The sequence below is a fragment of the Aythya ferina genome, assembly GCF_964211825.1.
Source record: "Aythya ferina genome assembly, chromosome: 6".
Lineage (NCBI taxonomy): Eukaryota > Metazoa > Chordata > Aves > Anseriformes > Anatidae > Aythya > Aythya ferina.
This window is the reverse complement of record NC_140303.1, coordinates 17005620-17029190: the sequence shown is the minus strand read 5'-3', so window position 1 is coordinate 17029190 and position 23571 is coordinate 17005620. Positions and strand designations below refer to the sequence as shown.

At 33.7% G+C, this 23571-nt stretch overlaps 2 protein-coding genes across 4 annotated transcripts in view; one reads left to right on the top strand and one right to left on the bottom strand.

Annotated features, from left to right (window-relative positions):
* The window catches only part of ITGA4 (integrin subunit alpha 4), a 37364-nt gene extending 16360 nt beyond the window's left edge, over positions 1-21004 (top strand). The window contains exons 12-28 of the mRNA XM_084524825.1: positions 290-380; positions 1700-1745; positions 2110-2264; positions 3929-4083; positions 6718-6867; positions 8041-8117; positions 10844-10994; positions 11599-11697; positions 12130-12209; positions 12516-12602; positions 13733-13823; positions 14522-14629; positions 15380-15499; positions 16884-17003; positions 17511-17609; positions 17808-17927; positions 18713-21004. Of these exons, the coding sequence (XP_084380951.1) occupies positions 290-380; positions 1700-1745; positions 2110-2264; positions 3929-4083; positions 6718-6867; positions 8041-8117; positions 10844-10994; positions 11599-11697; positions 12130-12209; positions 12516-12602; positions 13733-13823; positions 14522-14629; positions 15380-15499; positions 16884-17003; positions 17511-17609; positions 17808-17927; positions 18713-18805 (1842 nt within the window). The 3' untranslated portion in view covers positions 18806-21004. The remainder of the gene's footprint in view (positions 1-289; positions 381-1699; positions 1746-2109; positions 2265-3928; positions 4084-6717; positions 6868-8040; positions 8118-10843; positions 10995-11598; positions 11698-12129; positions 12210-12515; positions 12603-13732; positions 13824-14521; positions 14630-15379; positions 15500-16883; positions 17004-17510; positions 17610-17807; positions 17928-18712) is intronic.
* A 1095-nt stretch (positions 21005-22099) lies between these two features.
* The window catches only part of CERKL (CERK like autophagy regulator), a gene marked incomplete at its 5' end in the record, with an annotated part of 57086 nt that continues 55614 nt past the window's right edge, over positions 22100-23571 (bottom strand). For all 3 annotated transcript variants that reach the window (XM_084524843.1, XM_084524841.1, XM_084524842.1), the window contains one exon: positions 22100-22861. In XM_084524843.1, coding sequence (XP_084380969.1) covers positions 22780-22861 — 82 coding nt within the window. In that variant the 3' untranslated portion in view covers positions 22100-22779. The remainder of the gene's footprint in view (positions 22862-23571) is intronic.

Here is a 23571-nt window from a genome sequence, read left to right as displayed (position 1 = left end):
CATTCAGACCATTGGATTTTAAAAGACTTCAGAAATTTTTACACAGTCTGTGATTTCAGTCCTAATATAATCTTTAATAGAAAAATAAAATGTTTTAGAGGCCTCAGACAGGGCTTCTGGGATATAGTGTTTAAAATTCTGGAGGAATATTACTTTCAGAGGTATACTTTCACAGGTAGGCATGTGATTGCCTGCAGAAGCAGGATGTTTACACTACCATTTTTCATTGGATATTGTAGCTGAAAGATTAACTTTACAAGAATAATTTTATCTTTTTTTTCCTCCGTAGAGAATACAAGGACATCAAGTCAGTAATTCTTTAAGCATGTTTGGACAATCCATAGCAAGTGGCATTGACGCAGATAACAATGGTTATCAAGGTGAATTAAACAATTGTGATTATTTTTAATTTTTAGAGGAGTATAAATTCACAGGGAACAATGTCATGGTGCTACTTATTACTCTTAATGGAATAAAATCTGTTATTAAGATGATGTGTCTTGCAGTTTGGGAAGGAAAAAAAGGTAAAGTTCAGGTGAGCATTTTTTTTTTTACAGTCATGTACCTATTACTGAAGGACTCAGAGAGATGTAATAGCAAGATTATAGTGCTGAAGTGGAAGAAAAATGTACTTTTTTTTTTTTTTTTTTTGTGGTGGCCATCTCATTTGGTAGTGTCACAGTGAGCTTATTTGGGCATTTAAAGCATGCTTACTGTCCAGACTAGTATGCTAAGCTAAAAATCTCACAGGTCTTCATGTAAGTCTGGATCTTGCGAGGAGTCAGTGAGCTCAGCAGCCCTCACGGTCTGTGTGAATGGTATGTTAACCTGCCTCACAGCTCATGAAAGTGGATTAAGACTCTTGTGGAGTGCTTTTGGGCATGGCAGAGAAGTGCTCATTTGTTGTAAAGTGGCTTAGCTGGTTCTAAAAACATACTCAAATGTTTTGCTGTTGTACAGAAAAGGATTATGTCAGATCATACTTGTGTTAAAGCATAACGTTACCATTAACTTCATGTTGTAGGCTCTGGCTGTGTCCATAGAAATCTCATCTGGGTTGAACCCATTAGGCTGGGTTAAGAGATAGTGTATAGGTAGTCTGCTCTTCGGTCACCTGCTCTTTACTGTTTAGGGAGTCGCATCCTCTGACCATTATACCATTGAGACTTATCTGACAGATTTACTTTTGCTACCTCATTTGAGGGGTACATTTCTTTCCTTACTGCATCAGTAGTTTTCAGATAATTTGGAATAAAACATTTTTTCTGTCTGTTTCTTCCTGTCTCTATGTATAATGTGATACATGTAATACATATAATTGTTTTTTATATACACATACATTTGTGTGCATAGCAGAGCAAAATCAAATATCTGGGTTTAAAAGAATGCCCGTACCCTCCATTTAGCTGAATTGTATTTCAGTGTCCTTTGCTTAAACTTGTAACAGAAATCAGATCATCATGTTACTAATATCTGCAAATCTAGCAAATTAGTGTGTGGTATTAATGGACAGGGGACAACAATTTAAGGAATCATCTGTATGGAGAAGTGCACCTCTGAATATTAACATATACCTTTTAACAAATAAAGGGCATGTAGTGGTTTAATGATGCCAAAAGGTGAATATGTTGCAAAATGCTTGTACCTGAAGTAATTCCTGTTGACAAATTATGCGTATTGATCTGTTTTTTTCATACAGATGTAGCAATTGGTGCATTTCTGTCTGATTCTGCTGTGGTGCTGAGGTGAGGTTGCTACATTTCAGTACTTTTAAAGACCATCCAGTTTAACTGTACTTTTAAAAATGTAATTTAAAAAAAAAAAAAAAGTGTACTTTAACCTCATGATAATCTTCTTGGGTGTTTTGAGCTTTCACTCACTTGTTTCCAGAATGCTCTACACCTGAAACATTTAAGTAAATACCTTGAAGAAAAAGAAAATACCCTTCTGAAATTTTTTGAGGCAACAAAAATATTGCATTGAACTACTTGGATTCTTGAAAATGCAGATAACCTAAGAATGATAATACTAATATAAAAATAGATTGTTAGAGATTCTGTAAGTTATTTCTGAATCACTTTGTGAACACTGACTCTTTTATATTCTTAGAACAAAACCAGTAATAATTGTTGAAGCTTCTTTAAAACATCCTAATTCAATAAATCGAACTAATTTAAACTGCATGGAAAATGACCAGCCTGCCATCTGTATGAATTTGAAGATATGCTTTACCTATACAGGACGAGAGGTACCTGATTATATTGGTAAGCTACTTCCATTATATGTATTCATTTGAAATGCACACATTTGCAAAATAAAGCTATTGGTGTTTAACAAGTAGTTGAGTTCACCAAAATGAAAATGAGTTTAGTATAAAATAAAAAATTAAGACATACGGATACCTTTTTTTTGAGCTCCTGCAACATTGAGCCATTACACTTCTATTTAATTTAGAATAAATGCACATCCCAGCTAGGACTAAGTGAGTTATATGTCATGCAAAAGGTAGTGATGTTAAACAGGTGAAAAGGCATTGTGGTTAGGATGGCACCCTTGTAGATTCGCTATTTCCAGTACCTGAATTAGTTTAGATAATAGTAGCGTCATAAAATTCACTCATAGCTTCAGATGGTCCCTTTCATAGCATCATAATAACTTAATATATAATTTTAATACATTTTTAATTAGATAGTATGTCACAAGGGATCACAAAAAATACAGTGCACTTATTCTATGAACACTTTCTTTTTTCTTTATTTCCCCCAAAGATTATATTCAGTTTTGCAGAGGATTGTCTGTCAAGTTTGTCTGAACTTTCCACATGCAAATATGTCTGAGCCGTTGCTTTGCAAATAGAGAGGGAATTAATGATGGATGAATGTCTTTTCTTAATGTAGAATCAAACAGATTATTCAGCATGATATTCAGATGTCTTCTAAAAGCAATCCTCCTAGACCAAGACTGCTTTAGCCTGAAGTCTTCCACTTCACAATAAAAAAGATGTTTCTTTTATAAAGCTGCTCAAGTACCTGATTGTAACACTATACCATTATGTGAAAGAGAGGGAGTCCCATAAAAAATACTGAAAAATACATCTTGTAGCTATCTTGTACATAATGAATATTTTGCTTTTGGCAAAAACTTACTTTGCTTGAAGGAATATCTATGGGAGGGAATATATTCAAAATAATTCACTGACTATATTATAAAAGTAAATTGTTTAAATATTTTCTATGTGAATATATGCTGTCCTTTAGGAACACATTACCGAGAACACATGTAAATGGAAAACTAATGTTCCAAGTTCAGATCTTCCGAAATTCATATTTGAAATGAAAGATGAGCAGTCAAATTGGACTACCCTTGCTGAATTTGGACATATTACTTGTCAACTTAGATAGAAGAGAGTAGAGGAAATTCTAGGTATTCTAACTTTTGGAAGAAATGAGGAAGGAAAGTAATAGGTCGGTAATGCTTTGAGATGTTTTTGCAATTTGTTATCATAGCAGTTCATGCTTTCCAACTTACATAAAAAATAATTAAAAAAAAAAAAAAAACAACACTGAAGTGAAGCTGTATTTGTCAATGTCTGGTGACTTCATTGTTTCTTGAAATTTAATGTCAGCCCAATGAGGAACTGAAGAAGATTTTCTGTAAACAGATTCTGGTAGAAAACTGTAACTTGACAAAACTATCACTGATGTAAAAGCATGTATCAGGGATCAGTCACTATGCAATTATTTTCAGAGGTCTAGAAGCTTTTCAGGTATGGACTTGTACCAGAGACTTTTTAAGTGGAGCATTTTGAGACTGATATTATGGAACATAATTAAGGGAATGAGTCAAAAGATAGATAGGATTTCTATCATTAATTCATGAAAATTATTATACTTTTTATAACTCATTTTCCTTGGTTTTTATTTTGCAGTATTGTTTTATAATCTTAGTGTCGATGTGAATAGAAAAATGGATATGCCAGCAAGATTTTACTTTTCTGTCAATGGAACATCTGACACAACCTCTGGAAATATTAAGATTAACAGCAAGAGCATTGCCTGCAATGACCATCCAGCATTTATGAGGGTAATGTAATTTTCAACATGTATTGCTCTGTAAATCCGTTGTTCTCCTTTGAAAGCACACCTGCTGCAAAATAACTTGTTTTGTTTACAGTTGCATCACATAATTTCTGAAGTAAAATATTTGTGTTCATAACTTCTACAATTAATACCTTGTAGTTCTGATGCCAATTTAGCTTTCTCTGGGGAAGTCGGTGGGCCTGCCATCTCTTCTGTCAGAGAAAATGTGCATAACAATAATAATCACAGTGATAAAGTAGGACATGAGCATATTTTGACTTCTTTTTTCACTTTGTTATGGATGACATCATAGACTGAAGCTTAATCCTGGACCAGATAAGTAGTGAATGTAGTTTCCATTCTGTCCGTGAAGGTACAGAAACAACTTTGTTGTGGAATTTTTTTTTTCCACAACAACTTCGTGGTAGAATTGCTTTGCAGGAGATGGCACAGAGGTAGCGGTGCTGCCAGCAGAAGCGGGTGTTCAGCAGCAGGTTATTGGAGACCTGTGAGCTGTCAGCCAGGCAGGGAGACATGTACCAACATCAGTAGTAGAGATGACGCCAGCCACTCTGCATCAGGAAGTCAGCTGTTGGTTTCCCAGAAGTAGAGTTTGATCCAACAGCAGCCATCCTTTGAATTTAAGGATGGTTCTGACTTGGAAATAGGTTAGTAAAAATGTAGTCAGTGAGATCCTAACTCCAATAGTAGCCTTTAAGTCACCTAGAGCAAGTGAAATGCAGTATTCATGCTTGTTGTATCCCTCTAAAGGATGAATGAAGGACTTGTCTTGAACATAAAAATAGATGCTGTCTGGACAGAGATAATAAGACCATTTACTGAACAAGAAAGAATAAAGTGATTTAATATATCAAACATCTTAGAAACCCACCTATTCCGCAAAAAAAAAAAAAAAAAAAAAAAAAAGGAGAATAAATTAGAAGAACTTGAAGTCCTAAAATACAATCGAATGAAACCTAGCGGACAGAGAAGAATCACCTTTTATTAAACTCAGGAAAAAAAATAGATTTATCTCCTGTAAGGCATTATCTAAGGAGGAAAAGAATTCTTTAAAGAAATTCTAAGGACAGGGAATATGAAGTAGAAAAGAGGGTAATAAAACAATGTGTTAGCTTGCCTGTCCCTTTTTTAAAAATCTTCAAGTAGCAATTCTGTGACTTTTTAGAACAAACATCTATTAGGATAACTGGTGCAATTGATCCTGAGCAGAGGCTGGGAAATAGATGTAATCTTCTACAGCTAGAAAGAAACAGCAGGGAAGAAGTCTTCCATGTATTTTCTTCCTTTCCTTTACTTCTGTTTTGCTTATGACATCATCAGAAGCCAATTCTTCAAGATAAAGCTTTGGGTTAGAATGGAAAGCCTGTGTTACCTCCTGGAAAATTGCCCAAATGCATCTCAATTGGTAGTTGCACCTAAGTGAATGTTACTTAAAGGAGCAATGGCAAATTGCCCACTTCTTTACAAGAGTTGTGTAAGCTAAGAGAGGTCTGACTGACAGCTGACCTTGTACAGATTGCCATAGCAGCATCAGCATGCATTTGTGTAAGAGGAAAGATATGATTTGGCACATCATCTCCTATAGTCTATCATTACTATTTTTACTTCCATATAGCTCAATTTTATTTGTAATTGTTAATTAACAACAGTATAAGCATCTTCTTCAACCCACTGAGGTTTCTGTATGAAAGCTTGTATGAAGCTCCTAAAGCTAAGTGTAAATGTTGAATACAATCCTTACGAAAAAAAAGCATGTACGTTTTATGTATTTTAAGTAAATAGTAATTAATGGCTAATTAGTATAGTGAAAATAATATAAAGCAGATGCAGAGAAGACCTTGTGGAAAATTATGAATTACATTACACGTGATTTGGTCAAAGCACACTTGCAGATAAGAATTAGAACAGTGGCCACGTGGAGGGACAATCAGTGAATTGTACAGTGAATCTGTCGTACATTCTTAGGGAATAATTCAGTCAGGTTTGCTATTGTTAGTGCGCAGTGCTTCAAGCTGTTCAGATTTCACAAACAAATAGTTTGGGCTTTGAGCTCCCACACAAGTCAAGGTTTCATATCAAAATGGTCACTTATTGAATTTAATCTTAATACAGAATTAGAAGTACTCAAAGGCAGAAGAGTAAAATGCCATCATGGAAAGATTTAGTAGTACCGTGTGAAAACTCCTTTTAATTTGATATAGGGAAAAACCCATTGTTTTTGTTTGGAATTATCCCACTGTTCAACTTTTTACCCTTTTAGCCTACTTTTGCCTATTTTTGTAATTGGGCAGTACAACATTTCATAGGCATGTTAGGGCAGTATTTTGGATGGAAGTAATATAGATCACTATCCAATCAAACATTATTAATAAAAGAATTTGTTACAAAATTCCTGATGTTGTCACTAAATGTATTACGATTTTCTGCATTTCTGATTACCTCTTTCAGTAACAAAGATGTCTGGAAAAATATATGAACCATATGGCATAGGAAATTATTTTATATTAAAAAAAAAGTTTCTGTTTAACGTAGTTCTAGGGCTCCTCGTAATTTTTAAGACATATGCATACATGTCTTGTCTTATATGATTAACTCATTAGGTTTCCAATTTTCATAGAAAGATGTAAGGGATATCTTGACTCCTATACATGTTGAAGCAAGTTATCATCTGGGGCAACATATTCTACAGAAAAGAAACACTCAAGAATTTTCTCCACTTCAACCAGTTCTTCAAAGGAGGAAAGAAAAAGATGTTATAAAAAGCAAGGTTAGTGTATGATTTCTTCTTTCAAATGTAGTAAGTAAGTATTCACTTTTGAATCTTTAGTTTCAAAAAAAAGCTTCCCACAACAATAGCTTATGAAGGAATGCATTTTCTAAAACATCACCTAATCTTTTGATCTTAATAAACCAGCATGCTAAAAACATGGGTAAATTTTCACTAAAATTAATTGTAGCACTGGTAATATACCTCAGAACAATATCAAATTTCAGTATGAACCTCACTTGTAGAAATATTCATTCTTTTTTGACTGCAGGAGTTACTTTCCAAGATAAAACTGTCCTTTAAAAGGAATTCTATGTTAAGTACACACTATTATGCTGCTATTAATCTTGAACTGTTTCAACAACGTTGCTGACATATTCTTTCTGTGAAGGTATTCCCAATTCTCAATGGAAAGTCGGGGGGAAAAATGGTGTATGCTGTATCCTTAAACGAATATGAAATCTACCATTTTAATTTAAAAAAAAAAAAAAAGATTATTGACTTAAGAAATAGTGAGGATAATTTGAGTTATTAACTACCATATGTTCATAAAAATATTATGACTTTTCACAAACAGTAAGCTTTATGTAATTCAGATACAGTTGACTGTCAGAACTCTGAGATATTTGAAAGCTCCTTTTAAATGTCAATGTTTTCCTTTTCATCTTCCAAAATTTTGTTTTAGGAACCACAGAGAGACCATTGCTGGATATAGTGACAAGTGATATCAATGTGCTCTATGGCATACTGATAATCAAGGCATAGACACATGGTATCTCATGATACCTACAGTTTGCTAAGTAAAATTTGTGTAATAGAACTCCCTTTCAAAAGTTACTGTCGTATTTTATTGTCATATTGTATTGATACTGCAGGGACCTCAGTTCTGGATCCTCTAAAATGCTCTGCCCTTTTTTTGTACTCGTTTTAAAATTAACTGAACATACACCCACAAGTCTGACAGATTAAGCTCCAGCATGGAGGGCCTCTCTGTAGTTTTTCTCAGAATGTGTCTGCAAATGATTAAAAGCAATTGTTCCTAGGACTATTAGTTATTAGCTAATTCCAGATACTTGGTAACAAGGTGATATGTTCGTTTCATAATATGCATAGTATACTAAAGTGCTTTTTGTTTTTGTTTTTGTTTTTTTTTTTTCCTTTGGTCTTTTATAGTTTGTTTTTGCAAGATTTTGCTCCCAAGAGAATTGTTCTGCTGACTTGAGAGTTTCTGGAAAAGTGGCTTTTCCAAAGTAAGTATGGTCTGGCTTTCATTTGCAGAAAGAAGTTCAATAAGATTTTATTTAAATTGTTACTTAATCTTTCAAATATAAAATGAATTTGCAAAAGTAGACAATGGACTCCCAGAAACGTATGAGGAAGAAAAACCTGTTTAGTTGAAGAATGGTTTGTAAATTATAAATGTTTCAGGAAATGTATAAGAAATGTAAATATTTGTACATATGTTCTTGCATAATTAGAAGACTTTACAGCTCAGAAAGTACTACCAGCTTGACAAAAGGGTAAACTTGTGTTCTGTGGTTCATACGTTAATGTGCTAAGATATGGAGTACAATGCACACTCAATAGGTAGACCTTGTAACTGCCAATATTTTGACAACTCAATTATTTCTGCTGCTTTTATGAAGGTACTATACTTGCACTGTACAAAGAAGATACTTAAGTTTTCTACTAAGACATTGCTATGTTTATCCTTTCAATTATAAATAAATAAATAAATAATTATTAATTAAATTAAATAATAAAAAATTAAATTAAAATAAATAAATAAAAAATTAAATAATATAATAAATAATTAAGTGGTTCCTTTTCTTCATTTACTTAAAAAATATTACATCTTCATTTTTATACTGCTGATTGAGACACCAGATAGTTATTATGCAAGGTTGTGACTCTTTTTCCTACATGAATTAGCTTGCGTTTTTCAAAAAATATTTTTGGGAGCTTTTTTTCATTTACAGCCCAACACTTTTCAAGATCCCTTTTAGGGTGTTTCAATTTTTTCCATTCCTTCCAATTAGGTTTTGTGTTTAAATGCTTTTATTATGTAAGATCATTAAGGCACTTTAAAAGTATTACAATTATTACTGTCTTGAAGAATCTCTACTACACTAAGCAATGTTTTGTGAGAGATACTTCCATTTGGCATCATATTTAGAAAGTTTTAAGCCATGTACCAACATTTCAGCATACGTTTTAATGATTTGATTATAAATTACATTTTATCATCACAACCTTTTTCTTTATTCAATATTATACTTTGAAGCAAGAACCGTGGGCTATTGGTGTGCAAAGACAGAAAAGTTGTACCTCTTGTGTATCTCAGCTAGTTTGGTGCTTTATGTGAGGCCTGGATTTTCCTATGTAATTTTAAGTTGATTCTACTTTAATCGAGATACTGGGTTTATCTCATATGAGGCACAACCTAAAACGACACCAAAAGATGATAGCAAACACACAATGCTGATTAATCACACCTGAGTGATCCTGAGCATAAGCTTTTTCATCTTCATAGATTTCAGAAGATGAGCATCTTCCTGTCTACTTTAAGGCATAGCCTACAGCATGAACCTTAAGCCCTTTCATTTTCTTACACTTTCCATAAACTTTTCAGAAAGAAAGATTGTGCAGCATTTCCATTTGTGATGTTAGCAATGCAATTTTGTAACTACTTCAAAGCTCTAAGAAAGGAAAATAGATTATAACATACCTGCTTGGCATTAGGTATTGGTAGCAGCTTTTCAGCCTTAATAAATAGGCTAAATATCTTGATAAAGTGTGAAGTATCACCTTAAATTACATTGTGCCCCTGGTATCTTGATTAAAAACTAGTTAGCTGTGAAGCATTAATTTATTTTGTCTAGACAGAATGCATTCATTATCCTTGAACAGCAAAGCAAACACTTTCAGTCTTAAAAGAATGAAATCAAATAGCAGTGTCAATGTAATGCTTTACTTACTGAGTTATGAGTCTTCATGTATACACTATCATGTTCTGTTTAAATAGCTCAGATTTTGGCCTGCTCTGTAAATTTCTAGTCTTCATCATGCATTTTTTAATGAAGAATGAAATATGATTACCAGGGTAAAGCTCTGGTTCAGCTTTGTTTAGTCCCAGATGTGCACCTGGTGCTTTTGTGTACTTGTGTGTTAAGCTGGGAGGCATCTTTATGATGGTGTCTTGTTAATGAGCTTGGCTTTAATGCGTATAAGAGGACTGAATGCTAAGCATATAAGTAGTAAAATAACTTTAAAATGTAACCTAAATTTAATCAAGCTACTGAAATGTTAACATTGTGTTTCTCTTTAATTCGCTTTTGTCTTGGAACCTATCTGCTTATGCAGTGCTTTTACCTTCTGTTGCTTGTCTAAGTGCCAGCTTCTTTCCCAAAGGTGTTCAGTGACTAATGCTTTGGTTTCGAGCCAGAGTATCTGATAAATGTCTATTTCTAGGCAACCCTTCTACAAGTCTTAATTAAACTTTAATGTCAAGCTGAAGTTTACTTTTAGACCCTCACAGGGTGTCTGGACTTGTAACATGATTACAGAACATTACATAGATCACAAGATAGGCACGATCATTTACCCTTCTTGTGGCCTGTGACGTATTAATTTGAACAGATTTTGAAATAATATCTGAAAATACTGCAGCAGTAGCATATTGCTATTCTCTTCTGTAAAGGAAAGGCCCTATGTTGTGAAAGCCAGAAGCATGATAGGTCTGATAACACTGTTCACATTAATAACCTCAGGCCTTGAAAGGCACAGTGCAGCAGTTGACCAATCATCTGTTATCATAACTTCAGTTAAGAGGAGTGAATAAATGCTTTCTTAGTGATTTCCAGCTCAGCATTTTCAGAACCAGATGATATTAACTAAAGGAACAGGAGATTTTTTTTTTCTTATATTCTGTATAGAGAATAATTTTTCACTGATACTATGATCTTTATTTTTATAGACCTCATGATAAGAAGACCTATCTTGCTGTTGGAAGTACGAAGACGTTGTTGCTGAATGTTTCTCTGCACAATGTCGGAGATGATGCATATGAAACTGTCCTCCACATTCAAGTCCCTAAAGGCCTTTATTTCATTCGAGTTTTAGAATTGGTAAGTACAAGAAAATCTGTCAAAGAGTAATCCTTTGATATTTTTATTTCTCAACCAGACATTTTCTAAATATCATAATGGATTGTTGAGTTTCCTTAGATACTGAGAATTAACCCCTCACATACCCTAAAATGGCTGACAAAACCACTTTTAATGTTCTTAGATGCTTAGCTACACAAACCACAGAATAGGTGCCATTTAATCAGTATCAAGATATAATGGTAAAAAATACAAGAAAAAATTGTTTTCCAGATGTGTTTCCAGTGATCACAAAGATCTTGTTTAATCTGACCTTTTTCACATACAGTCTTATGAAAAAGTCACAGATCGAATTGTTCTCACTTTCCGTCTTTTTAAATGATCCCACAGTGCTCTGTGTAGAATGTCCATCACCCACACCTTTCAGACATTGGATTTAAAGGGATGCATTAGTCAATGTAAAGATATGTTAAAGTAGTCATGAATATTACAGATATTCTCTATATGTCATTAGTGAAACACCTATTTTAGACAAAAAAAAAAACAACCAATTTTAGTCTATGCATGTAACTGGAAATGTCTGAAAGAAGTAATTTTAATCACTAGTAATTTTCCATCGTTTTAGGAAGAAAAACAGATACATTGTGAAGTAGTAGACAAAGAAATTAATGTAGTGAAACTTGAGTGCAGCGTTGGCTATTTGTATGTCGATCAAAAATCAAAGGTAAGGTATGCGTGAAGTTCCTGCTTTAAAACACCTTAAGTATGTTACTATGATTTCACAAAAAAAAAAGTCTTGCAAAATCTCCCTCATTCCCAACTGATATCTGTTATTGTGTTGGTATCTGAATCTCCCTGTTCCTTTTAAAATTAGTTACGTGAACATTTCTGAATTAATTAAGGGACAATGTTCTTTGTATTGTGTGTCACGTGATTGTGGTTGGCGTTCTAAACAAGTTGACCTAACACTATGAACAAATGTGTAAAGGTAATAGAAAAGGACTGGAAGATGCAAAAAGCAAGTATTTTCTTAATCTGGATTTTTTTTAGAAAGAGCGAGAAATTCTAAATGAATTTAAGAAAATATTTTGATTAAAACTGTGTTAAGACACACTATTATTTAATATAAACATTTTTATTTTTTTTGGCTCTGCAGCTGGATTTAAGTTTCCTCTTGGATGCCAGCTCATTTACCAGAGCAGATGACGACCTCAATATCATCATTAATGCTAGCTGGTAATGTATAATAAGAAATGCTCATTGAAAAATACTTGCAGCTTTGGAAAACAGAATAGAGAACACTGGAAAGACTGCAAGAAAGAACATCCATTCCAAAATCTGTAGAGAAAGGGAAATTACGAAACAAAATAAAAATTAGGTTTCTGCCTGTATAAAATCTTTTAATGTATTTTAATACGTTGTTAATGATAAAATGGTTTTGTTTTAATAAGCTTGAAGATAAATTTGGAATTCGTTGATAGAAATAATGCATAGCATACGATAATGCATTTTATATTAATATTTCTCTCACCATTTTTATAGCAAAAATGAAGATGGAAACATGTTACTGGATAACACACTAACCTTAGCTGTACCTCTGAAGTACGAGATTGAATTAAATGCTCATGGGTAAGTCAACGATTGTGATACTTATGTCCATAAAACTTGTTTTCTTACTATTCTGAATTCCCAAAGCTCTTAAGCAGAGGCATAGAGTAGCTGAAAAATCCTGGGAGTGAGATGGCACAGCTATTCTGCAGTCTGCCCCATCCACTTCTTAGGTTTTGTTTCCAGTATTGTGGGATGAGACCAATACTATCAGTGGTGCTTTGGATTTGTCTCTGTCTAGTATTTTTTGAGAACTGGAATATTTTAAATAGAAGTAGGCATTTCTTTAATAACAGCATAGCAGTACTAATTCATTTCGTTTTCTTTAAACAAATGTTTTTTTCAAAACTGAAGAGCTGGGCAGGATGTTTACATCAGTTTCTTACAAAAAAAATGTGTGAGAAACCTCACTGAAGGACTTAATCACACGCACACACAAAGCCACAAAAGAATTTTGAAAAAATGCATAAATAGGGTCTTACACACTGAGTATGATAAATGAATGCTAATCTAAGAACTAAAATAGATATTCTGTCAATTACTCCAGTAACAGATGGCATCAGTTACTAATTCTAACACAGTGAGTTTTGCAGCTGTATTTTACTTGACTATCCAATTAAATATCTCAGGAAGAAAACAAAGATATATCAGACTTTTATAGCAACTTTCTCTAGATGCCTTTTATTGTTCCTCTGGAACAAACAGTCCTGAAAAATGCAAATTAATTTTGAAAACTTAAGATGGAGATGAATATAGAACTGAAAGCCAGTAAGGAAACAAGAGATACCTCGGTTAGATGTTGAAGAGAAGAGCAACTCTTTCTCAAAACATTGCTCCTTCTGCTCCAGAGATGCTTTTCTCAATGTGAAATTAGACTGTTACATCGCATGCCTTGCTTACCATGAACCATATTCTGGGTTTGTTGTGGTATGTTCATGGATATTAGTTTTTGGTTTGTAACTTTTGGTTAATCTGCCTTTTTAAAATAAACTGTACAAAAATAGAGGCCTTCTACTCTGTTCCAGGCTTTACGTAACTGCAAACTCAGGTAATTCTTTTCTTAGAATTAACCTTACTGGAGATAGTATGGAGCAGAAAGTTATGTTAATGCTGTATATCAAATCTACTACATAATTTCTGAACTGTTTTAGATTTGTGACACCAGCTTCGTTTGTTTATGGAACAAATGAGAAAGAGTCACCGCTTACTTGTATGGAGGAGAATATCAACTTCACTTTCCATGTAAGAGCTTTTCTTCATAAACCTTATTATCCTCATTTTGAAGATTAATGCTTAGATTTTCAGTGTATATAAAAACAGTCTGCATAGTCAGTAAGGTCAATACGTTTTTAGAAGTACAAGGGCAAAAAGCAATTTTTAGGCATTAATGATGGAAAGTGGCTGTTAATCCCTCTTAGAATCCTTTTGTTTGGCCTGGACACTCTTCCACTGAATGGTCAGAAAAGGAAATACACATGCAAAATTGAAAGTGGTAGAGCAGTTCTGACTTGCCCCTGTTTCCATTAGGAAACGTTTTAAAAGGAATTATGTTAGAGTAAGCAAAAGAAACTAGGAGCTACTTATAAGAGGATCTATAGGTATCAGATTTGTCTCCAATGGATTAAAAGCAGGAGATAGACATTAATCTCTTAGTTCTTTTTGCACGTTTTCCCGGAAGGCAGTCTGTATGACCTCAGGGCAGTCATCAAAAGTACACACCACTCATTTGGTTCAGAGAAGTGAAGTATTCAGTAAGTCTGTAGAATAAATCAAGCAACTCATCTTTTTAAACAGCTCCTAGCAGAATTCAGTTTCACGTCAGCTTAACAATGCAGGTGCTACCCACTTCTGTAAAGTTCATACATTTTATATAAATATATTTGTTAGTTGAATAGCTACCGTGAATTAAATCTAAATTGTTTAACTTTCTTCCTCACAAGGTTATCAGTGCAGGACCAAGTATGGCTCCAAATATAAACTTAGAAATAATGATACCTAATGCTTTTCCACCCAATGACTTCAAATTATTCAACATATTGGATATCAAGGTAAGCACAGGTTATTTAGTATTTTATTATCTCTATGAAGTTCTATGAAAACATAGCATAACAGGACTAGCTACAAAGTGTGTATTAAATTTCTATTTCTATTACTTTCTTTCAAACCTACCTAGTAGCTTAGGTTCTTAGTAGAGTGCCACTGAATTCAGTGGATCCATTTGTGCAAAGCTTGGTCTTTGGCATGCATCTGTGGTTTGTGTTTGCCAGTTTGTTCCTGCAAATAAGTACCAGAGTATAGTGTATTTAAAAAAAAAAATAAAAAATGAAAATAAAGTCAAGGTATTTCTGCATTGGATAATTCTTTAAAGATTAGTTCATCACCCTTAGTTATTTCATATCAAAACAGACACTTATTGTTATGCAGAACATACAGTACACAGTCCTTCCTTTGTATAACATTAATATATTCATAAGAATCAGCTAAAATAGGGTACAACAGATGCCTTATGTCTATATATGCCCACAGTAGTTGACTCAAATGAGCACAAAAAACCTCAAGACCCTTTCTAGCTTATTATATTTCCTTCCCAAAACATTCTGTGCAACAGGGAAATGTAGAAGTATGTTAGCTATGGTGAAGCAGAGTGAACAAGATTAGGACAATCTTCAGCCCATGTATTTTAGAATTCTGAAAGTAAATGTTGCCTTCTTTTTAAGCTCTTGCTTTTCAGAAACTTGTCTTCTGTTTATTACATGATGTTTAAAAGCAAGCAGTGATTGTGATATTTTTGTTTCCAGACAACAGGTGGACAATGTTCCTACAATAAATATCCCAGAAACTGTAATGCAACAGAAAAAGCTAGAAACATATTAAAGGATGTTGTCACCTTCTTTTCAAAGGCTGCTAAGAGACACATGGTAAGGTCTATCTTTTAGCATCAGTAGCAACTGAATGATTGTATGAATGAGCCTAAAGATACTGGTATATCTTGTGTAATGAGGTCACCAGAGCAGTCTTCCAAGGATTTGTGCTGGGACCTGTGATATGTTCAGCATAGTCATAAGTGACTTAGTGGAAGAGGTGAGAACTGAGGAGAGGAAGTTGATTAATGCCATGTCACTGAAATGGGTATGGATGACAGGCACCTAGAAAGAACTGCAGAAGTGTTATGTAACCAAATGAGTGGGCAAAGAGAACAGCAGATGAAATTCAATGACAAATGGAAAGTTATGTATATGGAAAGAGTCTTTACTGTGCAGATGATGCAGATCAAACATTCATTGCCTTTTCAACATCAAAAAAGTATCATGAAAGGCAAGCAGTACTCATGGTAGAACTTCTTACTAAAGGATGTTGTGAATGCTAAAAATAAAAGTGAATTTCAAGGGAGAACATACAAGTTAACAGGACTGACAGTCATTGAGTATTACAGAATATATAGAAATCATTTTTTGGCTCAGAAAGCTCCTATTAAAAATAATTGGGAGGCTGAGACAGTATCATACATACCTGGCCTGTTTGAGTTTATCCTTGCTTGGTGATCAGATACTTGACTATGTAGACCAAACAAGAAGAACTGTTCAAGTGGTACATTTCCAAGGGTTTGTTCTCATGGAATTTTCAATGTCCTAGAACTTGATAATAAAGTACAGCTTTAATACTTTAATCTTAAAAGAAGCTAGACATTTTAAAAATACTTTAATGTGGGGCTTCAGGTAAGCATACTACAGGAACATCAAACACTGCTTGAGGGTGATCCTGCCCTAAAGTATCAAAAGTGTTTCTTTCAAATGAGAACTTTAGGCTTTGCAGTCTTGGACAAAGAATATAATCATGTAAAGGCATGTGTTGTTGGTTGTTTTTTTCCTTCAAAAGTGTGTGAAATAGTGCTAGCTGTCAGTGTATGAATGCCGTCTCACACTGCAGTATTTAAGAAATAATCAATTATGCTACTTCTGCTGTGTATCATAGTCACTGTCATACATCATTCTTAGTATAAGCTAATTTGAAATAACTGTAGAAACATATAAACAAATTATTACAATCACCATTTTTCGTCCCTTTTTAAGAAAAAATGACCTGTTATGTTCAATAACAATTAGCTTGGCACCTTGTACTGTTTCTTTAGCACCTAGGATGTAACAGTTCATGGGTTGCAAATGGGATGACAGTAAAGAGCTACACTGTGACCTTTAAAGAACAAACATAAAGCTTTTGATTTAATCAGTTCCTGAGTGTCTTTAATCTTAACAAAGATAAAATTGATAAACTTCAATTGTAATCTTTCCCTCCCCTCTACAGTACTGCATGAAAAATGACAGTCTTTGCTTACAAATACTTTGCAAGCTTGGAAACATGGAAAGTGGAAAAGAAGCAACCATTCAGTTGCAGCTGGAGGCTACTCCTTCACTTTTAGAAATGGTAATGTGAATTTTTCATACTTACAAGGCATATTTCAAGGCGTATTTGTATTGTCTGCATAAAAATTTCTTTTTTTTTTTTTCTTTTGTCAAACAGTAGCATTAGAATAATGATAGGTAGTACATATTTTATCTTTTTCAATGCTAAATTTAGAAGTGTTATATGAAAGTGCAAACCACCAAAAAAGATGTATTTTAGATTATCACTTAATTTTATAGTATATATTACTTTGCCTATTCTGGCTGGGTTATGTAGGATTGGGATTTAATTCCAACTCATAATTATGATTTTCTAAGAAAAGCAGCATGGATGTGGTATTAAGCAAAACCCAACTGGGCTTTTTTCCAGGTTCTGGTACTAATTTGTTTTGTGATCAGAAAAAGGCATGAAGCCATGTGTGCTTGTGTGAGATTCTGTTTCTGAGAGCAGCTGTGTTACCATTTTTGCTGGGTAAGAATTAATGTGTTGAAAAGATGTGTGATTTTTGTTGTTGTTGTTTAAAATCAGGATGATGTATCAGCACTGAAGTTCGAAGTCAGAGCAACAGCCTCACCAGAAAAAAATGCGAAAGTTATTGAACTACACAAGGACAAGCAAGTAGCATATGTAAGAAATTTCTTACTGAATCCATGATAAAATTGTTAAACTAGAAAAAAAAAACAGCAATGGTGGAATTCTGTACATATCTATATACAGAGAATGAACACAGCATTAATTATTTGAGAATTTAATTCATTTTTCTAGTTTGTTTTAGCATCATTTAGAAAGAAAAAAATAATACTAAACTTATTTTCCACTTTACAGGTCTATTTAGAAGGAGTGCACCACCAAAAGCCAAAATACCACGTTACTGTGCTAATTATTGGAATAGGCTTAATAGCTGGCGTTACCTTGTTTTTGCTTCTTTCATTTATATTATGGAAGGTAGGTTTTCAGTATTTCTCAGTTGCTCTCAAGTAAGGAATTCAAACTGTTGATGGATCTGTAGATCTGTTAATGCAGCTTTAAAAGATAAAACAGTATTTTAGTATGATCTGTCCTTTCTATAAAAACCTAAATACTCCCTCATTTTCCTTCATTTTAGCACAAAAAAAAAAAACAGGAAGAGGTGATATCTATTGTTTGTAAATGATTCATATAATTTAATATCAAATGATTAGTTTTTGTGGGGTGGTGCTCCTTGACACATGATCCAAAATCATCTACAAAATAGTTTCTTGCCAGAGCAAAATGTTTTAAACTGATGCATAAATAGTAAAATATCCTATGATAGTAAACAAAGAAAACTATGAAGGAAGCAGCTTCTCTAGCAAATAATTAAGAGCTTGCTGCCTTTACTTACATGCAGACTTTCTTCATTCATTGTTTTTCCTGGGAAGTATAGAAATGAAGCAAATTAAACTGGAACACCTTTTTACCATTTCACATTAAAAAAAAAGTAAAATAAAATTATATGGACAGTTCACAGTCCACTTTTTCTTACTCCTCACAGCAGGAGAGTATAACCCATCCCCGAATGTTAAAATTAAAAACAACTCCTTTTTAATTGATGAATAACAATTGATTACTTGGTAATGACAAAACAATGGCATATACCATCCATTTGAAAGCACAATATGCTTTTTATTTTAGTTCATGTTATACTGTTTATATTTGATAACAAAGATCTGCTGACATACACTAACAGATTCCAAAATTATGTATTTCAGATTGGCTTCTTCAAAAGGCAATACAAACCAGTCCCTCAGGACAAGAACGAAAGAGACAGCTGGAGTTTTACAAGTGGGAACAAAGACAACTAAGAGGGCAAATAAAAGCTCATTTTGAAATGAAGAATTAATTTTCAGGTTAAGTCACAGAAGAAACACCAATGAAATGAAAACAGGTCATGAGCTCACTTGCTCTTACAAAATACACTTTATTTTCTTGATCTGTATGGAAGACTACACCTTAATGTACAGTTATTTTTCTAATATGAAAATGATAAAACAGTTTCAGTTTTGAAGTCTTAATAATATTTGAAATACCATATATATCATCTCTGGTTTCAAACATCAGAACACTAAAGATAAAGGAAAGAATAATTAGTTACCAAAACGAAGAGTTCTTATAAAGTAAAGTTTGACCAATCTTAGAAAATTGGATCTCAATCATAATAGCATGAATTATTCTATTCATTTTTAAGTTTCAATAGTATTTTGTTTAGACATTCAAGAAGAAATCCCCCCTCATCTTGCTTTGACAATTTTACAAGGGTAAGGTAGCTTAAACCAATAGAAGGACCATAAGTAAGTAGAGTGCACAGATGTAGAAAACAGCTATCAGAAGCTCTCTTGGGCTTCTAAAAGTAACCCCTCATAAGCTTGACTTCACAGACACAGCTACAGTATTGCAGAGACTTAGACAGCCAGGCAAGTCAAAGGTGGATTTAGAGCAGGGAATTTTGTATGGTTACAGTACACAATCCTCTCAGCTGTAGAAAGAATAATGTATTGGACATCATAATTTGTAGCCATTTTCAATGAGGTACTTACAAAAATGACAGAATTAGTTGTCCTTTCCTTAATTATCAGCACCATGATGTTTTGGACTTCTGCAGTGAAATAGTTCTATCTGAGGTTTGTTTTTTATAAGCAAATATTTATTTTTATTTATTTGAAGATTTTCTATAATACTTAGCATAGTAGTGTTTAGTACTGTTATTCTTCCAGTATCTGAAAGAAAGACTTCACATGGTAGAGAAACATACGTACCCAAAACACTCCAAATGCCAACTGTACTGGGCCAAATGTTATCTTTCAATCCTCCACCTGAAAGCATTTAGTAAGTCATTTGGAGAGCTAGCTTAGGTTCTTGTGAAGTTTACAGATAAATACCATCCAAACCAGCATCCTCAGAAGCCACGCATTGGAAAGGCAAATGATGGAATAGAAACATGGTTCAAATCACTGCTCTGCTACTACAGAAAGTTTCTTCAGCTGGATAAGTTTGCACTGCCACCTAGCTTTGGTGAAATAAATAGTATAATCCAGGAAAAAAAAAAAAGTGACTGCTCCCAGTTCAACTGGACAATGTACAATGTCATCAATAGCTGGATCTATTGCAACAGCAGTATGCAATATGGCCTTTCTTGCCTTGTCTTGATGAGTTTCTGAACTGCAAGGAGAAACAAACGTAACGTGTACGAACACTTTGAAGCTGCACCACCATATGGAAAATAGCCTCTAACTCAAAAGCAATACTTTGTGCCTTCAACAAGCAATTTTTCTAATGGAGTGTATTTGGTGCCATAAAAGCCAGATTGTCCACAGATTCTGAAGGTATTGGGGACCATTTTGGACTTTCCTTTCACTTGATTTGGTGCCAAACTTGTGGTTCTAAAGTATGCTAAAGTAACTTTTCTCTTTAAAACCTTCGGCACATTAAGGACAAATGAATGTTTATGTATTTAAAAAGAAAATCAAAATAAAGTGTGAAGAATTAAGTATTTTCTTGCAAGTCTATGAAACATATACAAAATGTTTATCCTCCGAATGGCTTTAGTGAATTTTTGCACTTTAACCAAAATATCTTTGAAGAGAAATTTGTTTGATATTACAGCGTATAAATATACCTCAAATACTGGAAAAAGCATTAAAATTCTTTTTAGTACAAACAATGCAAAGAAACAAAACTAAAGCATCTGTCTTTGAAATAGTTTACGTAAGTCAGTAAACGGGATAATGTTGCCTTGGAATGTTTTCTATTCAGATTTGATTATTAATGTGGAAATGTTGGATGCCTATTTTTAGCCTATAAAGCAAAAAAATCAATTAGCTGTTATAAACAAGATTGACAAAAAATGAATGTACACTGTCGTGAGGAAGGCAAGATTATAAAGTATCACTCAGTTTCACTTGAATAAAGAGAATCCCAACAAGTTAAGCACATGAATGCTGCTGTTGTTTTTTTTTCAAAAATTTTGTTAATTTTCAATTATGTAATAAAAGCAGTTAAATCTACTGCATGTAGTTGGAATATTTTTCTCAGCTTTATGAAGTTTAGTTTGAATTGACACAAATATTAAAATATTTGATGCAATATAGTATCAATTATAGGAGCATAATTGAAGACTACTCACTGTGACTTGGAGAACGGGTATCAACTGAAATGGGAGGCTCCACCTGGATGTCATGAATGTCTTCTTCCCCATGAGGACAGCTTGGCTTTGGAGCAGGGGCTCAAAAAGATTGTGTCATCATCACCACCCTTGGAGGTTTTGAGACCAGACTAGATGAAAGCCCTGAATAACCAGGTCTATCTCATAGCTGGACCACTTGGAGCAGGAAGTTGGGCTAGAGCCCTGATGAGGTCTCATTCAATCTGAAGGATGCTGTGACCCTGCTCTGTAGTCACTAACTCCAGTGCAGAGAATAAAACTGTAGCAGCGAGGTTCCTGTAACAATTGCTTATGAAGCAAGCATTTTATTGTCCGATTGCAGACTTTACTGCCAGACACGTTTGTCCACAGGAACTGTATGAGATTTCCAACAAGTAACAGCTTGTTCTTACAACACAAGTAACCATCTGCAATACTTCAGGAACACCGCATGTTCATCAAGCTTATCACCAGTAAAAATTTTTCACAGGACTTAAAATCAAGTAAAATACAGATCCCCTGTAAAGGCTTACACCCTGATTTAACAAAATCTTAAAAAACTGGATTTCACTTATGCTTAACTTCTTTCCAAAGAACTTCAAGCAACTTGTTCCAGACATGAGATAGCACAGCTTTCACACCATTACGCATCAGCCTTTTTCTTAAAAATTCACATACAAGTGAACACTTGCTTGTGAATATTTAACTATAATAATAATTTAAAATAAATAACCAAAATAATAAATAATAATAATAAATAATTGAAATAAATAACTACATGCATTACCCCTGTGGCCCTGCAGACAGACAAGCTCAATAGGCTGCTACTTTTCATCATCTCAAAGGAAAACAGTTTCCAGAAACAGTCTTAATTTGCATTCATCTCAAACAGTTGTAGTAAAGTTACCTAAAAATCACTTATAAAAATATTATAAAAAAAGTTATCCAAATAACTCAGTTATTTATCATAACTTTATTCTCAGCAACAAAAAAAACTATGCTTAATATCCCTCCAGTTCTCCAATATCTCCCTTCAGTATACATTAAACATTGTTAGATATTTATCTTGTACAAAGAGTAGTCCTTAAAATAACTTTCACCAAAGAAAAGCTGTGTAACTCATCAGCATATCATTTTTTCCTTTCTGTTTGACTAGAAAAAAACTTGAAAGCAAACATATTAAAGCAACATTAAAAGCGATACCTATCCCTGATCAAAAATCCGCATTTTGACTGCATTTCTGTATTTCCACTCACTAGTTCTATTTGAACTGAGTAACCTGATAACATGAATAACAGCAGCCTTAAAAACACCTCATATTATATTTATTGTAGAAGCTTGAACAATTTTAAAGAGAAAAATCACAGTTTTCATCTATTTTGATGGACATTTTTAGAGCCCCAAATTTATAAAAGAGACCCATATAATTACTTTTCGTTTTTTCTTGTTAAGTCTAATAATGCTTCTTTAAATATATTTTGATAAAAATATATATATATTAATTGATAAAAATTTAAAGCCAGAAATACTATAAACTTTTGCTACAACTGAGTTCAATGAGTTCAAAACTGAGACTTTAGAAAGACATTCATATGGATAAGAAAAGGGTTCTAATACAGAATGTGCAGTGTGTCCCTTCTATATGCAATTGCATGTTGCTTTGGAACTCTCCAGGTCATCAGTGTTCACTCCATAGAGATTAATAAGTTGAGGATGCACCCTGTGAAGGGAAGAAATCAAACTATCAATTTCATCAGCTCTTGCAATGGCTTTTTTTTTTTCTTTTTGGAAAACAAGTATGCCTGAATTGCGATATGGAATAAAATCAGGTGAATTACATTTTGAGAGTTCCTACAAGGTAATCTCTAAAAGTGTATATTATTTTCTCAGTCACCCTATAATATGATCAGCCTTTTATTTTACAAAACGTTACCTCAACTGATCCTTCAACTGATCCTTTGTACACTGCAGAAAAATGAGGCGCCTGTTATTTATTTCTACCGATAGTCCTATTTCCCCATGTATTAATATTCTTTTTTTGATCCTACATAGGGACACTATTCTCAAGCAGCACTATGTTTCCCACAGTTGAACAACTACATGTTTGCATTGAGGTTGCAAACAGGGCTTGCCAAGCAGCAGTCCTCATACCCAAACAAGCTCCTCCCAGGACTCACCAACCTTTACCTACATCTGTTCCCCTCAAAGAAACAGAAGGGTAAAGCAACTTGCAGAAAGGGGAGGAGAGGAGCTGAAAGGTGCTGAACCACCAGAAAGGAGAGGTCTCGAGGGCATAACAAACCTTTCCAGAGATAGGCACAAAGCAATACGGCAGAGGTTCAGCACAGCGTTAATACTACTCTTACAGTATTTACAATACCCCATTTTGGTGTCATTTGTATTTAATATACATTTAAGTAAGATTACAGT